The sequence below is a fragment of the Xiphophorus hellerii genome, chromosome 6 (assembly GCF_003331165.1).
Source record: "Xiphophorus hellerii strain 12219 chromosome 6, Xiphophorus_hellerii-4.1, whole genome shotgun sequence".
Classification (NCBI taxonomy): Eukaryota; Metazoa; Chordata; class Actinopteri; order Cyprinodontiformes; family Poeciliidae; genus Xiphophorus; species Xiphophorus hellerii.
In genome coordinates, this window is record NC_045677.1 from 12,709,698 (window position 1) to 12,734,538 (window position 24,841).

Below are 24,841 nucleotides of genomic sequence, written 5' to 3' on the forward strand. Positions count from 1 at the left end.
AGTGCAACTCTACAAACGTGTTCTTACCTCTTCCCACTGGTGAATGTAGCGTATTAATCTGGAGAGCCTCAGCAGCCTCAGAAGACTTAGGATCTTGGTAAAGCGGACAATCCTCAGGGCCCGAGCCGTCTTGTACACCTCCGAGTCGATCCCTTTCTCCACTATGAGGAATATGTAATCCACCGGGATGGAGGAGATAAAGTCTACAATAAACCAAGTTTTTAGGTACTTCTTCTTTATAGTTTCAGGGTCCAAAATGATGTCTGAGTTGTCCTCGATGATGATTCCAGTGCGAAAGTTGAGCACCAGGTCCATGAGGAAGAAGGTGTCGGAGACAACGTTGAAGATGATCCAGGGCGTTGTGGTTTCATCTTTGAAAAAAGTGATGCCCACGGGGATGATGATCAGGTTGCCCACCATGAACAGCAACATTGTAAAATCCCAATAGAACCTGAGTCGTTTGGAGTGGTGAGCAACGCCGGGCGTGCCGCAGTGAGGGGAAGAAGAGTGAGACAAACACAGAGTCAGATCAGGCAAGAAAAGAAAAGTTATAAACTCAGGATGGAAAGCCAGGAGCAAAGTGCAATATTTAATCGTTCCCTGCCTAGAAATGCAAATATTTATGATTAGTAAAGCTAACTCAGTAGCTACTCTCACCAAGCATAACATTATGACCACTTAAATGGACCAAATAACAATGATTTTCTACTTGTCGTCGCACTTGTGAGTGGTAGGATAAATTATTTAGCATGTTATCCTCAAAGATGTTGAAAAGTATAATCATTTGAGCAGGTTCCATGATGACCAAACTGTGATGGCTACACAGCTGGGTCAGTGGGAACATCCACAAAACTGCAGCTCCTGCACAGTGTTCCCAATCTACTGCTATCAATATCTAATAACTTTGGTCAAAGTAAGGAAGAGTGGTGAGTCAGTCACAGGTTCACTGATGCACTTGGGAAGCAAAAACTGACTTTTGTGGTCCAATGCAACAGATGAGCTACTGTAGCTAATAATGCTCAGGAAGTTAATCCTGCTTCTGACAGAAGGAATACACATTGTGTTGCAGTCAATGTGCCTGTATTGGTCATAATGTCATGCTTGATGTATGTATTTTATTATGCATAGTAGTTAAGTAATGAAATAAATAAATAAATGGGGAAAATTTAGTTTTTTTCAGTCTTTATCTGATTTTTCCAATGATTTTAAAGTAAGTACATTCTGCTTCACCTAACCTTGATTGAGTTGTTTGTTTATTTTTTTACATTGTCATTGTTCACCTTCTCTGCTGCCAGAAAATTGCACAAGTTTTTTATTTTTATTCTTATGTTTGTAAAATGCAGCTCAGGAGGGAGAGACTTTATTGTTCTTTTCTTGGTTAATAACAATTTCTAAGTTTTTCTGTCTGAGGTCTGACCTGCTGGTTACAATTTCGACCAGTTGCATTTCCCTAATGTCTATAACACAAATGAAGACAAAAAGAAGGGCTTCAGCTCATTTGATAGAGATAGTCCTTTTGATTCCAACTCAAAAGGAAGAAATTGCAAGTTTATCTCCATTTAAGCAACAAAAGCACAACTCACACCTTCAGCTGATTTTCACCAAGTAATAAAATGTCCGTCAAAGCACATCTGCATGTGTTTAAAGACTGAATCCTGTACTGTCTGACATTTTGATGCGTTTAATGGAATGATTGTCTGGATTTGACCTGCCAGTGAGCAGGCAAAAGTTAATTAAGTGAAAACTGTCCCGTTTCGACGATTAGCCAATGGATTGGTGCATCTCTGGAGTCATCTTCATTGCATGTGCTTTATTGTGTTTTATTTTCGGAACTCAATTGATAAAATAGGTAGAATAAATTTTAAAAAGGCATAAACTAAGTAGGTTTTCTTAGGGAAATGGACAGAATAGAAAGCCCTGCTGGTAGCAATCAAAGATATAAACCAGACTGATTGTTCTTCTTTTGTTGTTTTTGAAGTAGGCCAAACTTTTTTTTCTTTTTTTTCTTAATTTTCCAGTAAATTAGTGTCTTGGTGTTGCCAATGTTTCCTTAAAAAAATCACATGTAACTCTATTGCTTTTGTTGCAATTACATAGAACAGACGTAAACACTTAAATGAAAAGTTTGGTGAAAAAACGGCAAGAAAAAAGGGAAAAGCAGTCAGAAGATAAAAATGTTTAAAAAAACTATTATCAGTTGCCCAATGTCTGATGTCAATAGAGCCATGTGACTTGCAACATTTTACCATAATTAAACATCAATTTAGAACAAAGCAGCACAACTAATAGGGGGGGAAACTGGTAATCAAGTGTTGCCAGAATGAGTTTAGTTTATTTTATCAGGCAAATCGTGTAAATAGTGGTGATGTAAGGGTCTGGAGATGGGGATGGAGGAGAAAAGGAGTGAGGTTTCAGCCCGTCAGAGGAAGCTCTGCAGGACAGGTGCAGCGCTGAGTCATTACACTGCGACTTATGCAACAAGCTCTGCTTCCTGCAAAATAAATACACGCCACGAAGATAATATTTGATGCAACTTTGCTGCTGAGCCTTAATGAGAATAAGAAACGGCGTGAGAGGGGGGGAGAAGGGGGCGAGCAGCCGAAACGTCTCATTGTGTGGGTGTGAGGGATCTCTTAAGTGACTCGTCATCGAATTATATCCGGACAGTTGTTTTCAAGTTTGGCTTTTAGTGCTCATCTGACTCGGCGTTATGTGATACAAGTGGGCCAAACATGAATGGTGCCGAGAAAGAAGGAGGGGAGCTGTCCACTCCCTGTGGTGCTGATCCTCAGCCGGGTTCAGCCCACATTAATAAAACCCGCCGCTTTTCTAACCCCCAATACCTTTCATCAAATAAAACGCTTTCACGGGAGGACGTTAATCACACAGAGCGCTCTTTCTATCCAAATATATATATATATATATTTGAATAACGAAATAGCCGCTGGATCTCCAGACGGGATTCTCCGCAAGTCAAACAGGGCGCATCCATCGATAAACGGCAGGATCCCGGAGTCATTCGGGCGGATCTGTCTCCAGCGAGCACGCTTAGGGGTTTTTTCGCACACTTGGCTCAAGGTGACATTCCGTTACTGAGTGCATCGCGTAGACACATGCATGCACTCCCATCTACCCTACATCCTGTCAGCACAGCTCCTGTCGCAGAGCCGATGTTACCGCGATCATTAGCCGCCTTCTTATTGCAATAAAGACATTTTTTTTTCTTTTTTTTGCGTGATGAGCAATAAATCTCGTCGGAGCGCTGCCTTCTTTGATGAATGTGTGTGAGCGTCGGGCTGTGAGAAGTGGAGATGTAATAGCAGGCCTGGCTTGCGAAAACACCCCAGACAAGCTATTGTTCCGACTGCAACAGGATTTGTTTACAACCTTGAGAGGACACTCTTCGCTAAAGTGCCTGACAACAGGTTGTTTCGTGGGGTGGTGGGGGGTATGTGCTGTTGACGGCGTCTCTTTGGTAAATTGTATGCAGATACGTTTGAAATGCCAAATCAGCCGCAGGTAGCGCTGGACGGTAACAATGCATGTGTTTCCTGCGCTTCCACTGCACTCAGGTGTAAAGTAAGTTGTAGATGAGGACCTTTGCGGGCCTCTAATCACTTCAACCAATGGCAGCCCCGTCTCTTACCTGAAATCGCTATAAGGGTGTATAATCCAGTTTCCAGCTGATTTTACCCTCTCCTGCTCCTTCTCGACTGCTTTCTGACTGCCATACATGCGCAGGGAGAATTTGTTAACTCCAGGCTGCAGCATGCTACTGAACTGCCGCTGCATGAAGCTGGCTTGGCTGCCCCGAGGTTCTGCATCCTCGGCGGCCACAATCGGCGGTCCATCCTCCTGTTTCTGGAAAGTTACAGAGTTCCTCGGCTGCTGGGTCTGAGTCTGGGTCGGGCCGTGCAGCGAGGAGGAGGCTTTCCGGCTCGGCGCGTTGGAGAAGGACACCTTGGAGTCCTTTTTCTCAGGCACACCGCTGGACACGGGGGTGGCGCCCGGGTTGGCGCTCTCCCCTCCTTGCCCTCCGGTTAGAGACCCGCCTGGCGTGATCGAGCCGTCCATACTGGCGGTGGTCGAGTTACAGGCTCCCCGCTTGGCAGCGCCTCCGTCCTCGGCTCTCCCCGATCCCGCTGTCTGCTTCTCCTGCTTGGGGATTATTGAGCGCAGGCTCCCGGTACCCGAGTCCCTTCTGCATTCTCCGTTTTTGTTGCATTTCATGCTGGATGCTGGAGCGACTCCGCTGCGACCATCACCCGCTGTCGCGTTGGAAACCTCTACCCCGACCGCAGATTCCGACGCCTCCGCCCCAGACGCTCCGCAGGTCTCGCCGCGTTGGGCAGCATCGCCCGGACAGGGTGTCTCGGTCGCTCTGGAGGCAGCAGTGGGTCGTGAGGCGGAGGGAACGTCCTCTGTGTGCGTAAGGCAGAGCTCCTTGTTGGAGTTTCTCCTGAAAGCCGAGGACGCGGCTCCCCCTCCTGGCGTAAAGTTCTTCATCCTGATACTGCCGCCTCCTCCTCCTCCTCCACCACCTCCGCTGCTGCCGCTCCCCCCGGCTCGGCGCAGCCGCGGATGCTGAAACCTGGACTCCTCTTCTCCTTCCTCCGTCTCATCCATCACGACGTCGCTGGTCAGTCCGGGCTGGCTACCGCTGGCTGCGCCGGGGTTCAAGCAATTCTGTCCGCTGGGGCTTCTGGAGCATTTGGATGGGGCTGCCTTGGGTGCGCTGATGCGGCTACACCCGCTGCCGCCCACCGCCTTCTTTTTCACGGTGGTAGCAGACGCCGGTGAGACCTCATTCCTGTCCATGACATTGAGCGTGTCGAGTTTTGCCTCCAATTATCTTTGAGAAAGGCCAGCCAGCGAGGGGTGGGGGGGAGGATGCAGAAGAAAAGGGACAGTGGGAGAAAGGAGGGACTAAGAGAGGGAGGGATGGACGTGACTTCTTTCTTCTTCTTTTTTTCAAACTATTGCACTCCCCCCCCCCCCCCCCCCCCCCCACGGTCACCTGTCCACAAAGCACCATTCTAAACGAGCCGTTTACCGAAATCTAGACTAATTAGAACTACAGGTAAATCCTGCACAGATCACCGAACTTTAAAGGAGGTTTCCAGCTCACGCCTGTCTCGACTTAAAGATTGAATGTGAACCTGAAAGAATGACCTGAATACATTCCAACATATAACCAGCTAACAAAACACCGCTGAATCAAAACGTGTTAATAAACGTTCACATTAACTCGTTTTTTTATCCCCGTTTTTGACTATAGCAATTTCCTTTGGTCGATGGTACCCCAGGCATGTGTTTAGCGCCCTCTAGGGGCTACATCTATCTATTCTGACCCAAAGCAGATGGTCACAAGCAGAAGCGTAAGGAGAAGGTCAAATCATTGAGGGTTTGGCGGCCTGAAAAATCCGATAAATTAAAGCAAAACTTGCATCTGTATTTGTAAATTGTTCCTGCAGTTCATTACTGAAGTTCACTCAGGATACAGATCAAGCCATTGAACTTAATGCTGGGCTTTTGTCATCCATATTAGGCTTTTCTTTTTTTTTTTTTTTGTTGGGAGATATTGCAGTGGCATTGCTGATCACCAGAATGTTCATTAACTACTGAAAATTGTGCTTACAAGATTTGTCCCTATCAACTACATAGCCCTGCAAAGGTTTTTCCCCATTTGATCCTGTTACAACAATAAACTCCAATATTTGTTTTATGAAATCTCATGAAGTATTGGAAGGAAAAACATTCTATTTTTTCCCCTAAAGTAATTCTGCAAAGTGCTATATGCATTCATGTCATCCTCACTTTACTCTTTTCCCCTCAAAATATAATCTAGTGAAACAAAAACCCACCTAACGCGTAAATAGAGTCCATCTGATTTCATCTCAATTTAAATCCAGCGGTTCTGCCGACGTCTCGGAAGTTTGTTGGAGAACATCATCAAACAGGCACCATCATCAAGACGGGAGGAAAAGAACACAGAGATAAGAAGCAAAGTTAAAGTAGAATTGAATGGTAAACATCCAAACAAAGGTGGAACACAGAAGCAGTTAAGAGGCCCATGGCAACTCAGGAGAAGATAAACAGGAAAACTCCTATTTATACGCTGCAGAATCTGACCTTATGGAAGAATGATGAGAAGGAATCGGATGCAGAAAGCAACCGCAATAGACCCAAACTGTCACATGACATGTTGGGTCAGAGCAAAAACCTACATGAAAAAAACACTTTATGTGATGACAGAACAATAACACGGCAATGTTCCTAAACATGATGATTTATTAATTCCAAAGGGGAATTAAATGATTTTGCAAGTCAAACTACAAAGAGTCGTTTTAGATTGTGATGGCTGAGGTTGGGACTGATCTGTTGGAGTCTGTGTTGCAGCAGATCTGTAAGCATCCTTTTACTGAAGACACTGTTGTTGCATCACAGCATTGTGAAGAAGATGTTCAGGGTTGCCTGTTATGCTCTTCATTTTATGAAGTGTCCTACATTGATCTTCAGAGGTTCCAGAGCAGTCCTCACAACAGGAGCAGTCCTCACAACAGACCCGACTCCCTTTATCAGCTTTTTGGAAGTCACTGGCTCTGATGCCGCCACCTTTCACTTCACAGTTATGAACTACAGTACTTTATGCTGGACAGTCACATAAAGTCTCATTACATAACATCTGGTGAGTTTATTGTGACAAACTGAAATATTCTAGTTATTTATGAATACTTTATAAATGTATTTCCATTTCAGTTCAACCCATCCAAAAGCAGAGCAGTTTCCAAACACACGAATGTTGAATCTCCTCGTTGTCAGATGCATATGATCTACCTGAAAACAGATTTACCTCGTGACAGGTGAGTTTTAAATTAGAAAAGCTGTAGTTGAGTGAACCTTTCCTTACCTCACTATAAGAAGTTATCAAGCTGGTTTTAAACAGTACAGTAGACTGAGCGGGATCTCCTCTCCCACATTTTGAAAGCACATGTGCCGAAAGCCAAAGCCGGAGGAACCGCAGCGCACCGTTCTTACACATCTAGGCCATGATAATCGAGTGGTCTCGTAGAGTGGAGATAAAGTGTTTAGCCTGTTTTCTCTGATCTAGTTTTGATCTACTCTAATTTTGGACCCAGATTTGATTTTAGAGACTTTAGAAAAACTGTTGTGGTAGCTAACACCGGCACTTAACATTTATAAAGAAAACATATCGCCAAAGCCAGTAAACAGATTTGCAAAACAGCATTCTCTGCTTCATATTTCAGTTCACCTTTTTTTTTTTTTTAAATCGGCCCTGGGAAGTCCTGAGCTTCATCTCTGTTCTTCTTTTTTTGGTTTATTTGTTTCTGCCCACCTGTTCTTCCCGCTTCTCTTTGCCTAATTAGTCAGTAGCATGTTGCTGCACTGGGATTTGTTGTAGTTACCTAAAGTCACACTAACTCTCATAGTTAACAACAAATGACTTAAAGATAGCCAAAGACCGATGGCAGAATAAAGCAAACAGGTGGAGCTGCTGGCCTAGAAACATGTTGCTTTGATACACAGGTGGAGACACATCCTAATAAGGTTCATTCATTGATCATAGTGAAGTATGTTCACCTAAATAAGGAAGATGAAGTGATGACCTTGTTGGTCCCGAAATGTCCCGAAAACAAAGAAGAAGGGAATAGACTTCTACATTAAACTTTCTAACCACAGTCATAAAACTCACTGAACTTCCCTTTAACTACTCAATACTTCTCTCTGTCATGGCCGTGCAAACAAGTCACCAAATCCAACCAAACAGCTTTTTGCAACTGAAGAATGTGCCAACACCTCATCTAGTGGCACTTTGAAAGCTTCGGCAATAAAATGCAATTAGTTGTACCTGGTAATTTAAAACATGAAAGCCCTCACAGGTTGATCCGGTGACTCATCCTCCACCTGGATGTTAATCAACCCTAAATTCTCAGCCTTAGTCTGAGCGTCTAATAAATACATGATGTATTTTCAAATAGACAATCTTCATCAAGCAGTTCACTAATGTTCTCCAACCATCCTTGGTGGAGTGCTTTTTATTAAGATGTTTTGAACTCACGTGTCATTTTCATTCCACTTTAGTCACTTAAATTCAATTCAAATAAAAAAAAAAAAAATACTTTGATCCCAAAGGGAAATTAAATGTTGTTGGAACTCGATTAATTCAAAGTTATTGAAAGAGTTACATTAGATAGCGGCGGCTGAAGGCAGGAAATATCTCCTGCAGAGGTCTGTATTAATGCATGGCTTTGTTAGTCTATTATATGCAATTCCTACTAAATTTATTGATGCTTGTGGCTATGCAAATACAAGGAGGAAAAGATATGAATGCCTTAGGGATGACGTGCTAATGTAATTCTGGATGAGTAAGTCAGAGAAAAAAAGAAACATATATATATATATATATATATATATATACTGTACTTTTTTCATATATATAAATGAATTTGAAGTTTGTTAAACATCTCTCTAAATGAGGCAACATTTTTTGCACATCAAAATTTGAGTAATTTAATCTTCTCTGATGTCAGTAACATTATTTATTTATGCATCAACAATGGGGAGTCTGGAATTGGTTGTTTTTAGCACTTTATTGTGACTGTACAAAAATTTAGCAAATAAAATAACACTTATTATGTGAAATTCATTTGGCCAGTTCCATAGAGGTAAAATAATCCCATGCCATTTGCTTTTCTTTTCAATAACTAACATTGCGTACGTTGTGTTTCAGTGAATGCACAAGTTTGTAATTTTTTTTTTCCACTACAAAAATAAAAGTTGTGTCCACTGCTAAGCTGCAACCATCCCTACCGTCAAAATATAGCAAACACATGAGTGAGCTCTTCTCAAATGGACCATAATAAAAGAAAATGGGGGGGAAACCATCCTGCATAATTAACTTTATGGGACTTCTTTTTTTGCCTTTTCTGTACAGTAACTTGATCCAGATTCACATTCTCACCCTCAGACAAAATCCTGTGCAAAATAAAGAAGCAAATAAATTAAAATCAGACACACGGCCTCATTTTTCCCCAAGAGGCTTGGGTTGCTTGATCAATTAGATGCAAGTGGTTGACATATTATTTTTTTTTAGAGGATTTCCAATCTGAGCATCTAAAGAGTCAGTCCACCACCACTGGCAATGTTTTGTTTTAAAAAGAGCATTTTGTTGATGGTTTTTTCTTTTTTTTTTTCTTTCTTTTTTTTTTTTTATCTAAAATGTGTACCCGCCATATGACGAGAACATTTCCCACCAAAAAAAAAACAAAAACAAAAAAATAAAACCCAGTCCACTCTGGTTCTATACTGCTTCTGATCAGGTCACAAACCCACCTCTAATTTATTTCACATTCCTCTTTCACTCCTCATACACTAAGTAACAATAGCAGCAGGGGTTGGACCCAGCGTCTGTTCGGCACAGAGGGGTGGAATGAAGACTAAAAGTCAAAGTTCTTGTCCCCGAGAATTGAGACATAAAACTGTTGTGGTCTCAGCTGCAGAGAGGAGCTGGTGGGTCTCAGCGGGGTGCCGTCAGATGTGAAGGAGGACATGGGGGTGGTGGGAAGCCTATGAGTTGCTCCCTGCATTTTCATTGCTAGGTGAGCTTGGAGAGGAAGAGGATGAGGAGGAAGGTGGAGAGAAGTTGATTCCTGATAACACCGGTGGGTCTGTGGCCGTGTTCTGACCGCTAAGACTCTTCCTGCACACGGGACATGTGTCATGCTGGAAGAGAAAAGGATCAAAAGTGTCACTCAGTCATCACCATTAATACTTTACATATCTATTTATAGTGCTGTGAAAAGGCATTTGCCTCCTTCTGTTTTTGGTTCTTTTGATTAAATGTTTTAGGCCATCAAATTAATACCAAACCAAGATTACCAGAGTAAATGCTTAAATTATGGCTTATTTATTAAAAGAGCTAAAAAGATCTGAACCAATTTGGCATAATGTGAAAAAGTATTTACCCACTTAATCTAAAAAAATGTTTTGCCAGCCTATGCAGCATCAACTGGAATCAAGCATTTGTGATAACATGGAACTATTCTTTAACTTTCCATTTTGGACCATTTTTCACTGCAGAATTGTTTCAATTCATCCACAGTGGGAGGTTTTGAGTTTTGTTTGGAATTCGATCAAAACCAGATGCATCACTAATATTTTCTTTAAATACATATAAGCCATATATTAACTTGTCACTGCACAGGCTCTTTAATAAATAACTTCAGCCTAAATAGACACAGATACACCGACTGTTGTAACTAATGATATCAGCAACAGTATGATTTGAAATGAAGTTAAAAGCAGCGCTATTAAATATCCATACCTGCTCCAGCCATGGAACTATACAATCATTGTGAAACAAATGATTGCACGGTAGCTGCCTAACACTCTCGTCAACACTGTAGTCTTCTTTGCAGACAGGGCACTCTAACCCAGCACCTGGACAAACACAAAGCCACATACCATCTGTCTGTGTATATTTGCAATGCAGAGTCACAGAAAAAAGCTGCAAAGAGAAAAAGCTGTCAGACCGATTCTGTGCATTCAGGCTAACAGTGTATTGAGCTTTGCTACACATCACTAAACTAAAGCTTCTCTTGAGTTCAAACAACAACACCATGGTGTAAAAGGAACTTACCAACGTGTTCTTGTGTAATGGAAATGGTCGGTAAACTCTTTATTCTTTCTTTGTCAGCTGGCGGAGGACCGGTGTTTTCAAACTGGTTTAATAACTGCAAAGCAAAAAACAGAAACATTTTCATAGTTACAGACCGAGGAGAAATTTGCATGAAAACATGTTTTGCTTTCGTACGTGACAAATGCATGGATGAAATTTTTAACAAATGCTATAAATAAATAAACTGCTTCTTTTGTGGGTGCTTTTAGTAGTTAGGGTTAATCTGCACAGTGAAATTGTTCACTGAATATTTGAAATCTAAAATATTTTTATCTGCAGTCAGAAGAATGAGTAGATAATATTAAACCTGTGTAATGATAGCATCCAGTCCATTAGCCCCCCAGGCATAGTCCATTGGATTGGAATGTAGCATACCCCTGCAAAACAACAATACAGTCCTGTAAAAATATTCAATCACTCACACTGTACAATAACACATTTTTATTAACAATCTCACAAGTGACTTCTTGAACCCTACCATGGTCCCATCCCGGTATTTGGCATGGCTGCAGGTGCTATGATTCCATTAACGAGCTGCTGGATGATTCTGCTCAAAGAAAAGACAAAAAGCATTAATTTATTTATCATCACACTCTTGATAACATCTAATGGCAGAGTGAGTGTCCAGAGTTACTTCATTTTGAACCATTTACTGGCAATTCACAACATACGAAGAATAAAATATGTACACCAGTCTGTGTGTTCCTTAAAGCTATGGTCGATCTTAAAGCCAACAGAAAATGTCATCTTATTCTATGCAGCGTTTTGCTAAATATTCATATCCCTGAAGTTCTGCAGAGACTGTTACATTACGACCATAAATTTCAATGTACTTTAAGTGATAGACCAACAGAAAGTAATGCAAAATTGTGAAGAGGAAGGCTATTCAAAATGTTTCACAAATCAAAATCTGGAAAGTGTGGCAAACATCTATACTCAACCCCTTTTACAAAATATCCCTACTTAAAAATTTATGCAACTCACTGCCTTTAGTTGTTTAAAACAATGTAACCTATTTCTTATTGTGTGGGTCTATCATATATACTCCTTATTACATATACTGACGTTTGTAGTAGTGACAAGAAAAAATGTTACTACAAGGTACTGTGTACAATAAAAAAATGTTTCGTACAAGAATATACAGTTTTCTTTCCAAGTTTTAATCTAGACTGCTGTTTTCAAACACAAATGGGACTGTTTTATTTTCTAAAAGGGTAATTTCTGAAATAACCACAGCAGCCAGATGAACCAAAATCATCAAGTCAAAAGAATGTTGTTGTTCTAAGTTAAACCCACACTCCAATCCCCAAATTTTGTAATTTGCTTTGTCAGCTCAACAATAAACTACAGGTGCAATATTTTAGTGAAACAAGTTACGCTGTAATTTCTAGGGGGAAAGGGATCTGCAAAATGCTGTAGATCCAAGACATATAAAGAGTCTGCTCTCAGAAACAAGAACAAGAGTGCATTACTTATAATGTAGAAATGTTTGCTACATTATGTTAAATTTACTAAACTGATTAAAAGCAGATTTTGGGTGCACCCAGGTCTGCTTCTGAATAAAAGTCGCTTGGGAATTGTGATCTGGTTTATTACTAGAATGAAAGCAAAAAAATGAATATCAAAGATGAATACTTGTGTTGAAAATTTTAAGAAAAATTTCAATTTAAGATGTCTCACCCCTCCAATGTGGGCACTCCTTCGTGCCGCGAACCCTGCCGGCGTGGTACGTGTCGACCCCGCGGCTGCCTCGCACTGTATCGCTGCCGTGAAGCCATTTCCCTTTCTCGCCTGTTCTCTGCCTCCCGGTTGTCCTCTGTGGATAATCTCGATCGAAGGTCAAAGTTTTCGTCGAAAATCCCAAGGGCGAATGGGCCGTACCCCGATGGAAATGTGAATAAATGATGTTGATCCATGTTCTATTATCACACATTTAAAAGAGTAAAGTCAGTGTGCAACAACGTGTTCTCCTTGTACTGGGCTGACTGTCGTACTGACCTCAAAGCTGGAGCGATTCTGATCACTGGCAGAGGACGTGGACGCACACCCATTTTCAGAACTGCTAGAAAACACAGAAAATAAGACTCAGACATTTAGAGATCAAACTGATACAGTTCTTAAGATAAATACAAATCCTTGCCTTGGTTCTTCAGGCAGTTCCTCAATGAAACCAGACTCACAGCGTGGGCATGTGTAGTCCTACGAATAAGAATCAGAAAAACTGAATTTATTGCCAAGCATTCTTCCACAAGCTAGTAACGTTTCTAGACAGGAAAGGACAACATAATAAAACCGTCAAGATCATATTGAAAAGCTGACATGATGGTGATTTTTGCCTGTTAATAAACACCTACAAATAAAAATCTAAATATCTTTCGTGGTACGTTTCTACCTGCCTTGCACATGTTCTGTGCAAAATAAAATAAAGCATGGAGAGACTGGATGGAGAGCATCAATGTACATCATTTTCTGGTCTTGCAGAGATTCTCAATTAGATTTTGACCTGGATTTGACTAGACCATTTGAACACCTAAATATGCCTGGATCTGAACCATCTGGATTTAGCTCATTCGAGCTCCTCCAACTCTACTGAATACAAGAATTCCCACAACATGATGCTGCCAACACTGTTTCACTATAAACATGTTGTGCTCAGGGTAATAAGCCATGCTCTTTTTTGTTATTATTTTAACAAGTGCTCCACAAGCTGCCTAAAGCTAGTAATATTATTTTACAACTTAGTCCTAATTTAAACATCATAATAACTTTATTACTGACCGATCTGATGTCGTCATTACACTGTTTAAAGTCAATAATATTCTCTAACCAATCTTTGAGGCCTTTCCTGAACAGTTACATTTAAACTGAGCTTAGCTTGCACAAAGGTGAGCTCTAGTCAGCAATTAAATTACTTATGAAACCAATTCCCTCCACTGTAATTGAAGCTGCACACATATGACAATAAACTATTCATATTTTGATTTGTAAAATAAAGAAAGAGAAAAAAGAAGGAAAGAAAGAAAATCCATTTCTTTCCACTTGACAATTGTCCATTACTTTGTGTTGGCCCATCACTTAAAATTCCAATAAAATACACTTAAATATTTAGTTGTGATGTGAAAAAAAAAATTATAATAAAAAAAACATGAAAAAAAAGAGACATTTTTAAGGATGTGAATACTTTTGTAAGACAAATCTAAACGGTTTGATTTCCTAACAAAGAGCCGAACGGCAGACTGATTAGAAAGTAAATGTTACTGTAACATTCAAGAAGCTTCCAATGAATAGCCTGACAACAAACAGCTGGGGCAAGCTGCTGGAACAACAGCAATAATGACTGAATAATAATACTATATATATATATATATATATATATATATATATATATATATATAGTATTATTATTCAGTCATTATGGCATTATTGCTATATATATATATATATATATGGGATAACTTATTTTATCCAAACAAGTTGACCTCAGTTAGCCTGATGGTGTTCCACCATTATTAAATCCGTCGGGCAGTAACGGTTTCTTCTTTCTAGCTGAGTCTTCATTTGACAGTACCGCTGAAAATACACCTCCAAAACGCTCGGTTGTAACCGGAGTTTATCCTTAAAGTTTGTTACTGACACTGACACTCCACTGCTGCCCTGAAGGGTTAGCTGAACCGACGGGGCTTTAACCGCAGCAGATACTCAACGAGGCTCTGTGAGAGCTACACCTGTATCCAGACCAGTTCAAACATGATTGCCCACCCTTCTCAAAGGCTAAATATGTGTCAGTGATTCTTACCGGTAGACGGGGCGAGATCTCTGCTGAACACCGGTGACAAAAAAACCGGCTGGGCCGTGGAGGGGCTTCGGCCATTTCTAGTACTGGGTGAGTGCTACTGTACGGACGGATAGCAGCAAGGGACACTAGAGCCTGGCGTTTGCTTTAGCGACAGGAAAAGGAAACGGCAGCGCTAGAGAATGTAATGTAAAGTGTGTAAATATTACCAAAAAACTTCCGGTTTCGTGTTGACCAAAGAAAATAAAAAACGCTCCATACAAATATTCCTTTCAAATTTTCCAACTAAACAATTGCTTTTCAATTTGACAAGAAGAACATTTTTTAATTTTTTTGTTTCAGTCTGAAGGAACTGAGTCTTTCTGTCCTCATGACTCTTAGCTAATAGGTTTTCCCCTGCATCATACACAATGACATATTAAGATCTGCAGTGTGCTTTCTCACAGTTTGTGGGGTTTTCCTACCAATCTCAATCTCATATTATTATTATTATTATTATTATTATTATTATTAGCAATAATAATAAAGTGTATGAACAAATACTATTTTGTCATAAAGTTTTGTGTTGAACAGCGCTTGAGCAGACTCGGCTGTGCTTTTAATTTGAAAAACACAGACCGGAAGTGGCGTTTTAATTGACGTTAGCGTCAGTCCGTTAGCTGCTACTGTGGAGAGCTGGAGGCCTCGTTCTCTGCTTTTTTTTCCCGTTTTCTTTGTATATTTATCCTCTAGCTACGACCATGGAGTCTGGCGATGGAGGTAATTATTCAGTGTATCTGCAATATAAAAATAAATATGCTAGTTGCACTGCCCGACGAAACAAATTGGTCGGCTAGTTTTGCAATTACCTAGCTTATGTCGTATTTGAGACAGTGGTCAGCCAGTGTTAACCAGCTGACAGGTGAACTAACTAGCTATTACATTACACAAATTAAGTCAATGAATATTTCTTTATAAATGGAATGCATATCAGTTGCTATTTCTATCGGCAAAGAATTATCTTAAGATCCTTGGTTTCAGCACTCTCGTCTATTTGTATGCACCGTGTCACTTCAGAGTATACAAAGCTATACCATATTCACAATTATGTAAACGTATATATTGGCTTCCGCATTTAACAACTCTAGATACGTATTAATAGAGAATATATTAACATTAAATACTCTTAACCTTATGTTCCCCAAGAGATACTAATATAACTAAGTAAACAGAATGCTTTACAATCTGATATTTTTCAAAATATGGATATGACTGGGTTTTGAGTCCTTAAAAAGGCTAAATATTAGACTTCCTTTAATGTTCTTATTCACAGTAGCACTTAGCCATTTTAAACCCCTTTTTTACATGTGGGGATTTTGAGTGCCAGATCGACACAACAAGTAGTATGTACTTGTTAAGAAGCAGAAAAAATGTTGATAATTTTCAAATTTTTATCCATAAATGTATGAAAAGTGCAGTGTGCATTTTATTTTTGACATCCTGGCCACCATGCCAATGCTTTAAATAGCGGCATTTCGCTCCAGTAATAGCTGCAAGTCTTCCAACTTAGCACATGTAGAGACTGACATTTTTGTAGATTCGTCATTGCAAACTAGCCCAAATAATAGCGTATGAGAATAGCAATTTTCTAATCTTGTCACAGACTTTTTAAGATAACCTTCTGTGGTTTCCGCAGGGAGATGGTGTGTTCAATGTGATGTGCAATGAGGAGTTTGTGCTCTGAATTAATGAGTAATAAAGGGAAACAAACAGTTTTATCTTGTTGAAATATCCCTATGTAGCAATTTTTCGGGTTCCTTTGAGTTACCCGAATTGTATTATCAATGACCAATAAATGGATTAGGTAATTTGTAAACTTCATAGTAATTAGTCCTGATCAGAAAATCAACTTTTTATGGTTGGATGTTGTGCTTTCAAATGTGTCTTAGGACGAGGAGGGTGGATGTCCAAACCAGGTCAGCAGCAAAAAAACAAAATGAACATGAATATTCTTCGCCAAGAGAAACTGATCGCTCAGAAGAAAAAGGAGATTGAAGAAAGAATGGCAGAGCAAGCAAAACTGAATGCTCAGACAGCAAGCAAGTCCCTGCCTCCAAGGTAGTCAAACATCTGCAAAGCTGGGATTGACATTAAATATTTTAAAATATATTAGTGTGTTTTCTGGGGAAATTGTTTTATTCTCGTGATCTTTGAGTAAATTAAGAGATTTGCTTTCTTATTCCTGTAGTTTACCCATCCCTCAGGGACCTTCTTCAAATAAATTTGCAAATGATGGAAGCTTCTTACAGCAGTTCATGAAGATGCAAAAAGAAAAAACAAACAATACTTCGGGTAAGTTTCTTTATTTGCATTGTTTCCTTATTGAAATTACACATTCTTTCACTTCTGTTTGGTGGTCTAATGTTGTTACATTAGATAGTAGCCAAGTATGAGAAATGCTTTACATGGTTGTTTTAACTCATTAAAAATAACAATTATTGGATATGTGATAGATGCCAGAATAAATAAAATTTTCATTTTACACTTTCTAGATTCCACCAGCGACTCCAAGGCTCCTTTAAGTTCAGGTCCATCTCCATCGGGAAACACTTTGCAGAAAAAAAGCGCTTTGGTCGGCCAGCGGCCCGGGGTTAAAGTTAGCAAAATGCTCAGTCAGTTCAAGAGCTACGCCCAGCCCAAGAAGAACCCAGTTCTCAGCCAAAGGCCTAGCGTGTTTTCCTCTCCTGATGATGACGATGAGGAAGAGGAGACTGATTACTCCAGGTTCTTAGAGATGAAAGGTAATTCAAGGCCTGTATCTTATAAATCTGACTGTGGACCACTCCGTGCCTTGGACAGTTCAATGGTTGCTTTGCGTACTCCACTGGAACAGTTGCCTTGTGTCTGGCATATTGTCATATGTGCCTTTTGAGTAAATATACTCATAGCCTGCTTAAAGTTTCTCCCCCAGTGGATTCAGACACCAGACTCATTATCAACAAGATGGCCTCTTTCGTGGCAGAAGGAGGACCTGAGCTGGAGAAGAAGGCAATGGAGGACTACAAAGATGATCCTATGTTCTCGTAGGTTTTAATATCTCGGTCAGATTCATTTAACACAGATTGCATTTGTTTTTGTATACTCATAAGAATTCATTATTCTTCTTGCCTTCCAGGTTCTTATTTGATAAAAGCAGCTTGGAGTATCTCTACTTCAAACACAAAGTTGCAGTTTTGAAGAACAATTTGCAGAAACTTGAGAATAAATCAGAAAATGGTAAAAGTTCAATTTATTTTTCACCTTCTATTTACTTTTATCTGTTTTATATGCATTTTTTCAAACAGACATTTAGGGCACACAGACTGTGCTATTATTAGATTATTAGATAGAACATTAAATAATTTAAATAATTCTCAAGCAGCTTCAGAAGAGATGCCATTTCTTAAAAGCTGAGTCAGCTGTAAAATGTCAAAGTCTGTTCTCCATTGTTAGCAGTTATCAACAGTCTTGCAGCAGATTCAAATCATTTAATTGAACCTTTACTGTGCTAGCCACATTCACTGGCACACTTGGTAAAGATGCTTGAAAAATCTTGAAATAAATTAATGTTTTCTTGTTAAAATGTCACTTAAGGTGGTCTCAGTTATTTGAAATTAAATATATTTTCTAATTGTACTTGAATCTAGAAATACATAATCTCTTGTCAGTACAAATACTGTGCAAACGGTATTTGTACAAAACGTTTGTCTTCTATAGCTAACTTTGCAAAACATTATACATATAAATAGAATATTAAAGTAGTCTCATTTGGGTTAATTTGTTTATTTATTGTGCTAAAAGCCTCACATCCAAAGATTTCCCCATTCACCAGCCCTGTCCATCCTTGCTCCTCCTCCCTTTTCCTCTTCTTATTCCCTATTAGCTCTAGACTGGTGCTGAGTGAGGGCCAGTTGAGTACGGTACAGTAGTAGAGTGTGAATTGAGTCCCAGTACTAATAGGCTGCTTAAAGTCTCCCCCCCAGTGGACGTGGAAACCCAGGAAATCATTGAAAATCTGGCCCGGTTTGTGGCGGAGGGTGGCCCCGAGGTTGAAGCCATCGCCATTGAACGCAACAGAGAAAATCCCGCATTCAGGTTCGTTTGTGTTTCTATTACTTGTTTTCAAATTCATTTTCTGTCTTTTTTTTTTTGTACTATTTCTTCCTTTCAGATCTAACAAGAATGTTTTTCTCATCTCCATTCTCCAGCTTTTTATTCAACCAGCAAAGTCCAGCCTACTTTCTCTACAGAAAGAAACTACAAGAGTACCATTCTGCATCTCAGCGCTCTTCACCGTCACCAGCAGACTCCAGGACAGAAGTCCAGCGTCCAGTTGTGTCTTCATTACCTGTACGCTCTCCACAGCTGACCAGCACATCAGTGGCTCAACATGAGGAGTCAGAAATGCCTCCTGTCAAACGAAAGAGGAAGAGCAGATGGGGGTCTGAAGAAGACAAAGTGCAGTTGCCAGTTCCACCAATTGTTATTCCCCAAGATATTAATGTCCCAGATCCCAACACACCCTCCTTATCTGGTAAACCGTTTGCTTAATTCAGTTGCATTGTTTTTAATGCTGTATATGTACATTATATTTTGTGAATATTTGCTGTATGGTCTCTTTCAGCTCAAGAGCTGAGTGGACTTGGTTATAAGAAGGGAAAACCTCTTGGTTTGGTTGGAGTGACTGAGCTGTCTGAGGACCAGAAGAGACAAATCAAGGAACAACAAGAGGTAGACAGTTGCATATGTCATTGTGATATTTTTTAGCATGTTTTTTATATTTATAATTTTGTATAAAAAAAATAAATAAATTGTGAAACAAGGGTAAAATTATAGTGGAGTTTAAGCTGACTTTAGAAAATTAAAAAAATTAAATTATGAGAATAAAATCATATGAAAATAAAACAAGAAAAAAGTTCTACTATTACCAGAATTAAGTCACAATATTACAATTTTATTCTGGTAATATTATGACTTAATTTTCCTAAGAGTTTACTCTTGTAATTTCATTTTTTATTGTTTTTTAGTATGGCCGTATTGCTCTATTGTACTGTAGCGTCTTACATTATTGATTATTACAGCTAGGATTACTAAAACAACAGTATTTATGTATTTTCTCTATAGAATATTGATTTTAATGCTGAGATTCCCAAAAGGCTGCCATCATTTCAAAAGCCAAGATGTTGCATTATAGACAATAGTTGAATAAAGACTCTATTGGTTTCTTGAGGGCAGCAGACATATTGTGGAAATTAAATACTCATGACTTTATGTCTCCTTAATTTTAAAACCTTCTGACACTGAATATTGCTAACTTTGACTAAATGTCTTTGTATTCTCTTATTGGAAAAGATTGAGCTGAAAGTCTTGGTGTGTCTGTTCAAACAGCGCTACATAAATCTTACCCTATGTTATTGTTTTATTTTTTACTAATAGAGAAGCATTTAGCAGCCATAACCATTTAGAGCTCATCATTTTAGTTTTTACTAAACCCTCATCCCCCTCTTTCCCACACAGATGCAAGAGATGTATGAAATGATCATGAAGCACAAACGTGCAATGGCAGACATGCAGAAGTTGTGGGAGAAAGCCATTAGAGATCACCAACATGAGTATGACAGTGATGAAGAACTGGACCAGGATGACGGTACCTGGGAGCATCAGCTGAGAAAGATGGAGATGGAGAAGACGCGTGGTAAGCCAGAGAAATCCAATAAAACGTTGCTGTGCATTGTAATCTCGGCGATCACTTATGAAGATTTCATTACCATTTTTATATGACTAATTTCATTTTTTTTTCCTTCAATTCCAGAGTGGGCGGAGTCTCTGACAGAAATGGGGAAAGGGAAACATTTCATTGGAGACTTCCTTCCCCCTGAGGAGCTGGAAAAATTCATGGAGACCTTCAAGGCTCTCAAGGTTTGTTCTACTTTCTTTTCATTTGTTTTTAGTATTATGAGAAAGATCTATAAAGAGTAATCAAATTCATAAACCTTAGTATGTCATTTGTTGGGATTTACCAGATGACAGTGATGACTCTTTGAAATTATTTCATGTTAAGTGTCTGGTCACAGTGATATCAGTTGATTATCAATCATTATCATCTTGCTCTTTTTGAGGAAGTCTCACAGGTTTAAGCTTGCATCATTTTCAACTAACCTGCAAAATGATATTTTGAAATAGAATAGTCAACACAATGGATAAAAAATGATATCTAAAAGTATCAAGTAAAGAGAAGAAACCCTACAAATAAAAATGTCAATATCCAGTTATTTTTGCTCCAGGGCCTTAAAATATGTTTGAAATCTTCCACCTTCTGGCTTAATAGTAGATTTTTTCAAGTGGAAATGGAAAGAAAAGTGTTTTTTTCTTTTGTGTGTATTGGAGAAACAGTTTGTGTGAACAATGAAGGCCAGTTATCCAAAGAGTACAGAGTACAGCACTGGGCAAGAGGCTTGTCCTGTAATAAACTTTAGTGCGCCATAATGTACTACAACTACTACAGGACCAACAGGAACATTTGTACAAATAATATCAGCTTGAAAGAGCGGTAGGAAGGATGTTGCAACAAGTACATTTCTTTGCAAGCAGAATTAACTTAATTAATTTCTAACAAAGAACAATTGTTTCCTGGGTTTGAAACTGCAAGGAGTATATATTATTTTATATTATTTGAAAACATATACTTGGTTTTTTTATACATTTGGTAAAAATTTGAAGTGGGAAGAATATGACTATATGTATGAAATGGAACCTGAATAAGACCAACCTTTGTCATTCTACATTTCTGTCAACAGCATAAATATAGATATGAACAAAATTAACTAATATTAATTACCGGTATATAAAAACATTTGGCCCTAATGCAGGTCTAAAGGGGCATTTTTGGGACTTTCTAGTAACAATAAATAAATCCAATTAGAAAGATTATTGAAAACCAGTCAATGGCTCCGTTTGAAATGGCTGTATCTTAAAGTTTTTGGTAACCCTAGCAACTGATGTTTTTTGTTTTCTATCAATCAATCAATCAATCAAATTTTATTTGTATAGCACATTTCAGCAGCAAGGCATTTCAAAGTGCTTTACATCATATCAAACACAGAAACACAATGCAATATAGAATCAACAATCAAAATATGACATTAAGTAAAGTTCCATCATTAAATTGGTAATTGATTGTGTTTCAAATACAATCCTGGACAGGTGGGTTTTTAGTCAAGATTTAAAGGAAGTCAGTGTTTCAGCTGTTTTACAGTTTTCTGGAAGTTTGTTCCAAATTTGTGGTGCATAGATGCTGAAAGCTGCTTCTCCTCATTTGGATTGGGTTTGGGTTCAGTGTAATGTCTGCATCCATGTGAGATTTAAACGCCTGCGGCTGTGGAAATAAATCCAGTTATCAATTTAAAAAATCAAGATGCGTGAGACAAGGTGGACATGCATAATCTCCTGGGCAGACAATAAAAACATCTGGATCAAATTTTAACTGTGTCGGATATATGTCTCGGATACTTAAACAACTTTGTAATATTGACTTGCAGGAAGGCCGGGACCCCGACTACTCAGAATATAAAGAGTTTAAGTTGACGGTGGAGAATCTTGGTTTCCGAATGCTCATGAAAATGGGCTGGAAGGAGGGAGAAGGCCTTGGCAGTGAAGGACAAGGAATCAAAGCTCCGGTTAACAAGTGAGTCGTTCTCACTCTTTAAGTTTTGCTCTTATAGTAACAAAAAAGAAGAAAATTTCCTTCTATGTATATTATGTCCATACATTCATTTAATGTAGTGTTTATATTGCAGGAGTGGAATATGAATATAAAAATAATTTTTATCTGGGTTTCAGAACTTGAAAGACAACACACAACACAAATCAAACTTATATTTTAAAATATTTATTTCACAGTTTTAAAACTGCAATGCAGCAATTCTCATCAGTTTAGGCACAGGTTAAACTAGATATTATTAATTATTAATTCAGTCATTATTATTATTTACATACATTTTTACATTCACTTTCTAGATAAAACACCAGTATTTTGCTCAGTCATGAACCACAAAGGTGATTTTGTGTTTTTCTCTCCGTCCCGCTCCAGAGGAACTACCGCCATGAACGGTGCAGGGTTTGGAGTCGATCGCCCAGCTGAGCTATCGAAAGGCGATGATGAGTATGACGCTTTCAGAAAGAGGATGATGCTTGCCTACCGCTTCAGGCCCAATCCCCTGGTAATAAGTTTTTCATATTTTAACGAAGTTGAATTGTGCAAAGAGTGTTTGTTTAATTCTACTAATTCCTTTGTGCTACTATTGATACACTTTGAACTTCTCCACATTTTGTCATGTTACAAACACAAACTTTTAACGCATTTTATTGGATTTCATGCAATGGACCGACAAAAAGTAGCACATAAGAAGATGCTTCTGGTCAGTTAAGATCATAAGTACTTTAACTTTCTGACATCTAAATGCTATGTGTGACTGTGAACTAATATAGTTGTGTAAAGATGGTGGAAGCAAATCCCAAAACACTGGCTCTATGAAGTAATGAGTCAGAGAGGCTGAATACAGAATGCATGACATATTTTTTCAAAACTATTTGTATAAAACATTTCATACTACAACAGCAGAATAGTAAAAAAAACTCTACTGGAGCTTTCTACTAAATATAAATTTACAAAACACTTTTTTTTTTTTTTAAATAAATAGAATACCATGTTTTGCTTTAGCTTCTACTTTATACCTAATGCATTAGTTTATTTCATTGTCATTAAAATCCTAAAAACTATACTGAAGTTTCTGGTTTAATGTTAGAAAATGTGAAAAAGTGCAGTACTTTTACAAGGTTCTGTGTGTATATAGTCACTTTTGTAGTTATAGTTTGTACATTGTATTTCTACTGTGATATCCTAATGTGATCTACTGTCTTTTATTTGCAGAATAATCCACGGAGGCCATATTACTGATAGAGGACTGTTTCTGTTTATGCTCGTCATTTTATTGTAACAAAAGGATAGTTTGTGCATCCGCTGCTCATACGGTTGGTTGCAAAATGAAAAGTGTTTGACAGTAGAAATTTTTGCGTACTTGTCTGTCAAAGAAAAAGAAAGAGAACATCTCAAATGTTGAAAAAGATTGTTAGGAAATGTTGTATATTACACTAAACTATCAGGTTTCTATAAACATTTGCTAATTTTGTCTGTTACTTCGCGATGAATTTGTGTAACATGATAAAATATATGAAGAAGTCCATCTGGTTTTCATCAGTATTTCACTCCTGTATTTTCTGGCTTTCTTCTGGATCTGTGCGCCCTCAGCTAAATAAAAATTTTGTATAAGTTCACGGTCTTCTGTATAAGTTCTCACATTGAGTGAGGTTGTCACTGTGCCGCAATCATTACAATGTATCATAACTTCCATTGTTCACAATAATAAAAATAAAAAAAAACCTTACCTGAAATATAAAGCTCTGGAAAATACTTTTTGATTTCCAATTGCTGTACGTGTTTGTCTAGAAACAAATTTGAGGTACTCATTTTTTATGTTTGGGGGAAAACAATTTGTTCTGTGCACTGGTGTTCAAGTGCCTTTGTAACTCTTTATTTCTGGTTCTGGATGACTGCGTCAGTAAGCGGTGTTGACTGGAGAAACCAGCGGTAGGGAGAGTGACAGATCAGTGAAATCAGACCTTCAGTTTGCCATTCCCTAGAGAGGTTTACATGGGATAAATATAACTCAAGAGGTCCCAGCTAAGCAAGAGCTACTTTTTGGCCACATCATCAATCAGATACAGGAGAGATCATAAAATTGGTCAAACTGATGGCATGCAGCTAGTATTTTAATTTGTCGCTCATAAATCAAAATGGCTGAATAAATTTTAAAATGGTAATTTTCATTTAATCAGCAGGTTTGTCTCTGATTAGATATGAAACATCTCATAAATGATAGGACAGCGTTCAAGGGGTGTTACCTAAAACAATAAAATTCTGGTTTCATTCTTGATTTAGCAAAAGAAAAAATGTCACGTTGAACATTATTTATACCTATTTAAAAGAATGTGTGAAACATTTGTCATTACAACCCTTGTGGTTTATAATCAGCTTTGTGCATGTTTTCACTGGTATTTTTGATCATTTATCTTTTGCCATGAGTTCCAAGTTTTTAAGGTTGAAAGGTTCTCAGCTCCCAAATATTAGTACAACTTCCAACCAGAGGTAACATCCTGATAAAGTCAAGATTGCATTAAATCTAAAACTGCTAGGGGTGTAAATAATTTAGGCTTACCTGATTTTTTTTTTTTTTTAAGATGCTGGCTCAAACTATTAAGACAGCAATTGACCT

General features: G+C 38.6%; 3 protein-coding genes across 5 annotated transcripts in view; 1 reads left to right on the plus strand and 2 right to left on the minus strand.

The window, feature by feature from the left end:
* LOC116721750 (potassium/sodium hyperpolarization-activated cyclic nucleotide-gated channel 2) overlaps positions 1-8,468 on the minus strand; it is a 43,061-nt gene extending 34,593 nt beyond the window's left edge. The window contains exons 1-2 of the mRNA XM_032565663.1: positions 3,647-8,468; positions 28-451 (exon numbers count right to left, since the gene is read on the minus strand). Of these exons, the coding sequence (XP_032421554.1) occupies positions 28-451; positions 3,647-4,818 (1,596 nt within the window). The 5' untranslated portion in view covers positions 4,819-8,468. The remainder of the gene's footprint in view (positions 1-27; positions 452-3,646) is intronic.
* A 125-nt stretch (positions 8,469-8,593) lies between these two features.
* Positions 8,594-14,651, minus strand: rnf126 (ring finger protein 126). Of its 2 annotated transcripts, none has more exons than XM_032565665.1 (9): positions 14,496-14,651; positions 12,840-12,898; positions 12,698-12,758; positions 12,380-12,618; positions 11,178-11,246; positions 11,007-11,076; positions 10,661-10,754; positions 10,346-10,461; positions 8,594-9,744 (listed from the first exon to the last, which is right to left on the minus strand). In XM_032565665.1, exons 1-9 carry the CDS (start codon positions 14,568-14,570, stop codon positions 9,589-9,591), a joined length of 939 nt encoding a protein of 312 aa, XP_032421556.1. In that variant the 5' UTR covers positions 14,571-14,651; the 3' UTR covers positions 8,594-9,588. The 2 variants fall into 2 exon arrangements, with proteins under 2 accessions (XP_032421556.1, XP_032421555.1); XM_032565664.1 differs by having other exon boundaries at positions 12,698-12,761.
* Positions 14,652-15,118: 467 nt separating this feature from the next.
* sugp1 (SURP and G patch domain containing 1) lies at positions 15,119-23,962 on the plus strand. 2 transcript variants are annotated; one of them, XM_032566128.1, is made up of 14 exons: positions 15,119-15,251; positions 16,421-16,589; positions 16,720-16,823; positions 17,024-17,272; positions 17,431-17,554; positions 17,647-17,747; positions 18,482-18,605; positions 18,719-19,044; positions 19,135-19,241; positions 20,028-20,205; positions 20,323-20,429; positions 22,049-22,194; positions 22,600-22,729; positions 23,440-23,962. In XM_032566128.1, exons 1-14 carry the CDS (start codon positions 15,233-15,235, stop codon positions 23,464-23,466), a joined length of 1,911 nt encoding a protein of 636 aa, XP_032422019.1. In that variant the 5' UTR covers positions 15,119-15,232; the 3' UTR covers positions 23,467-23,962. The 2 variants fall into 2 exon arrangements, with proteins under 2 accessions (XP_032422019.1, XP_032422018.1); XM_032566127.1 differs by lacking the exon at positions 15,119-15,251 and having other exon boundaries at positions 16,372-16,589.
* Positions 23,963-24,841: the final 879 nt, after the last annotated feature.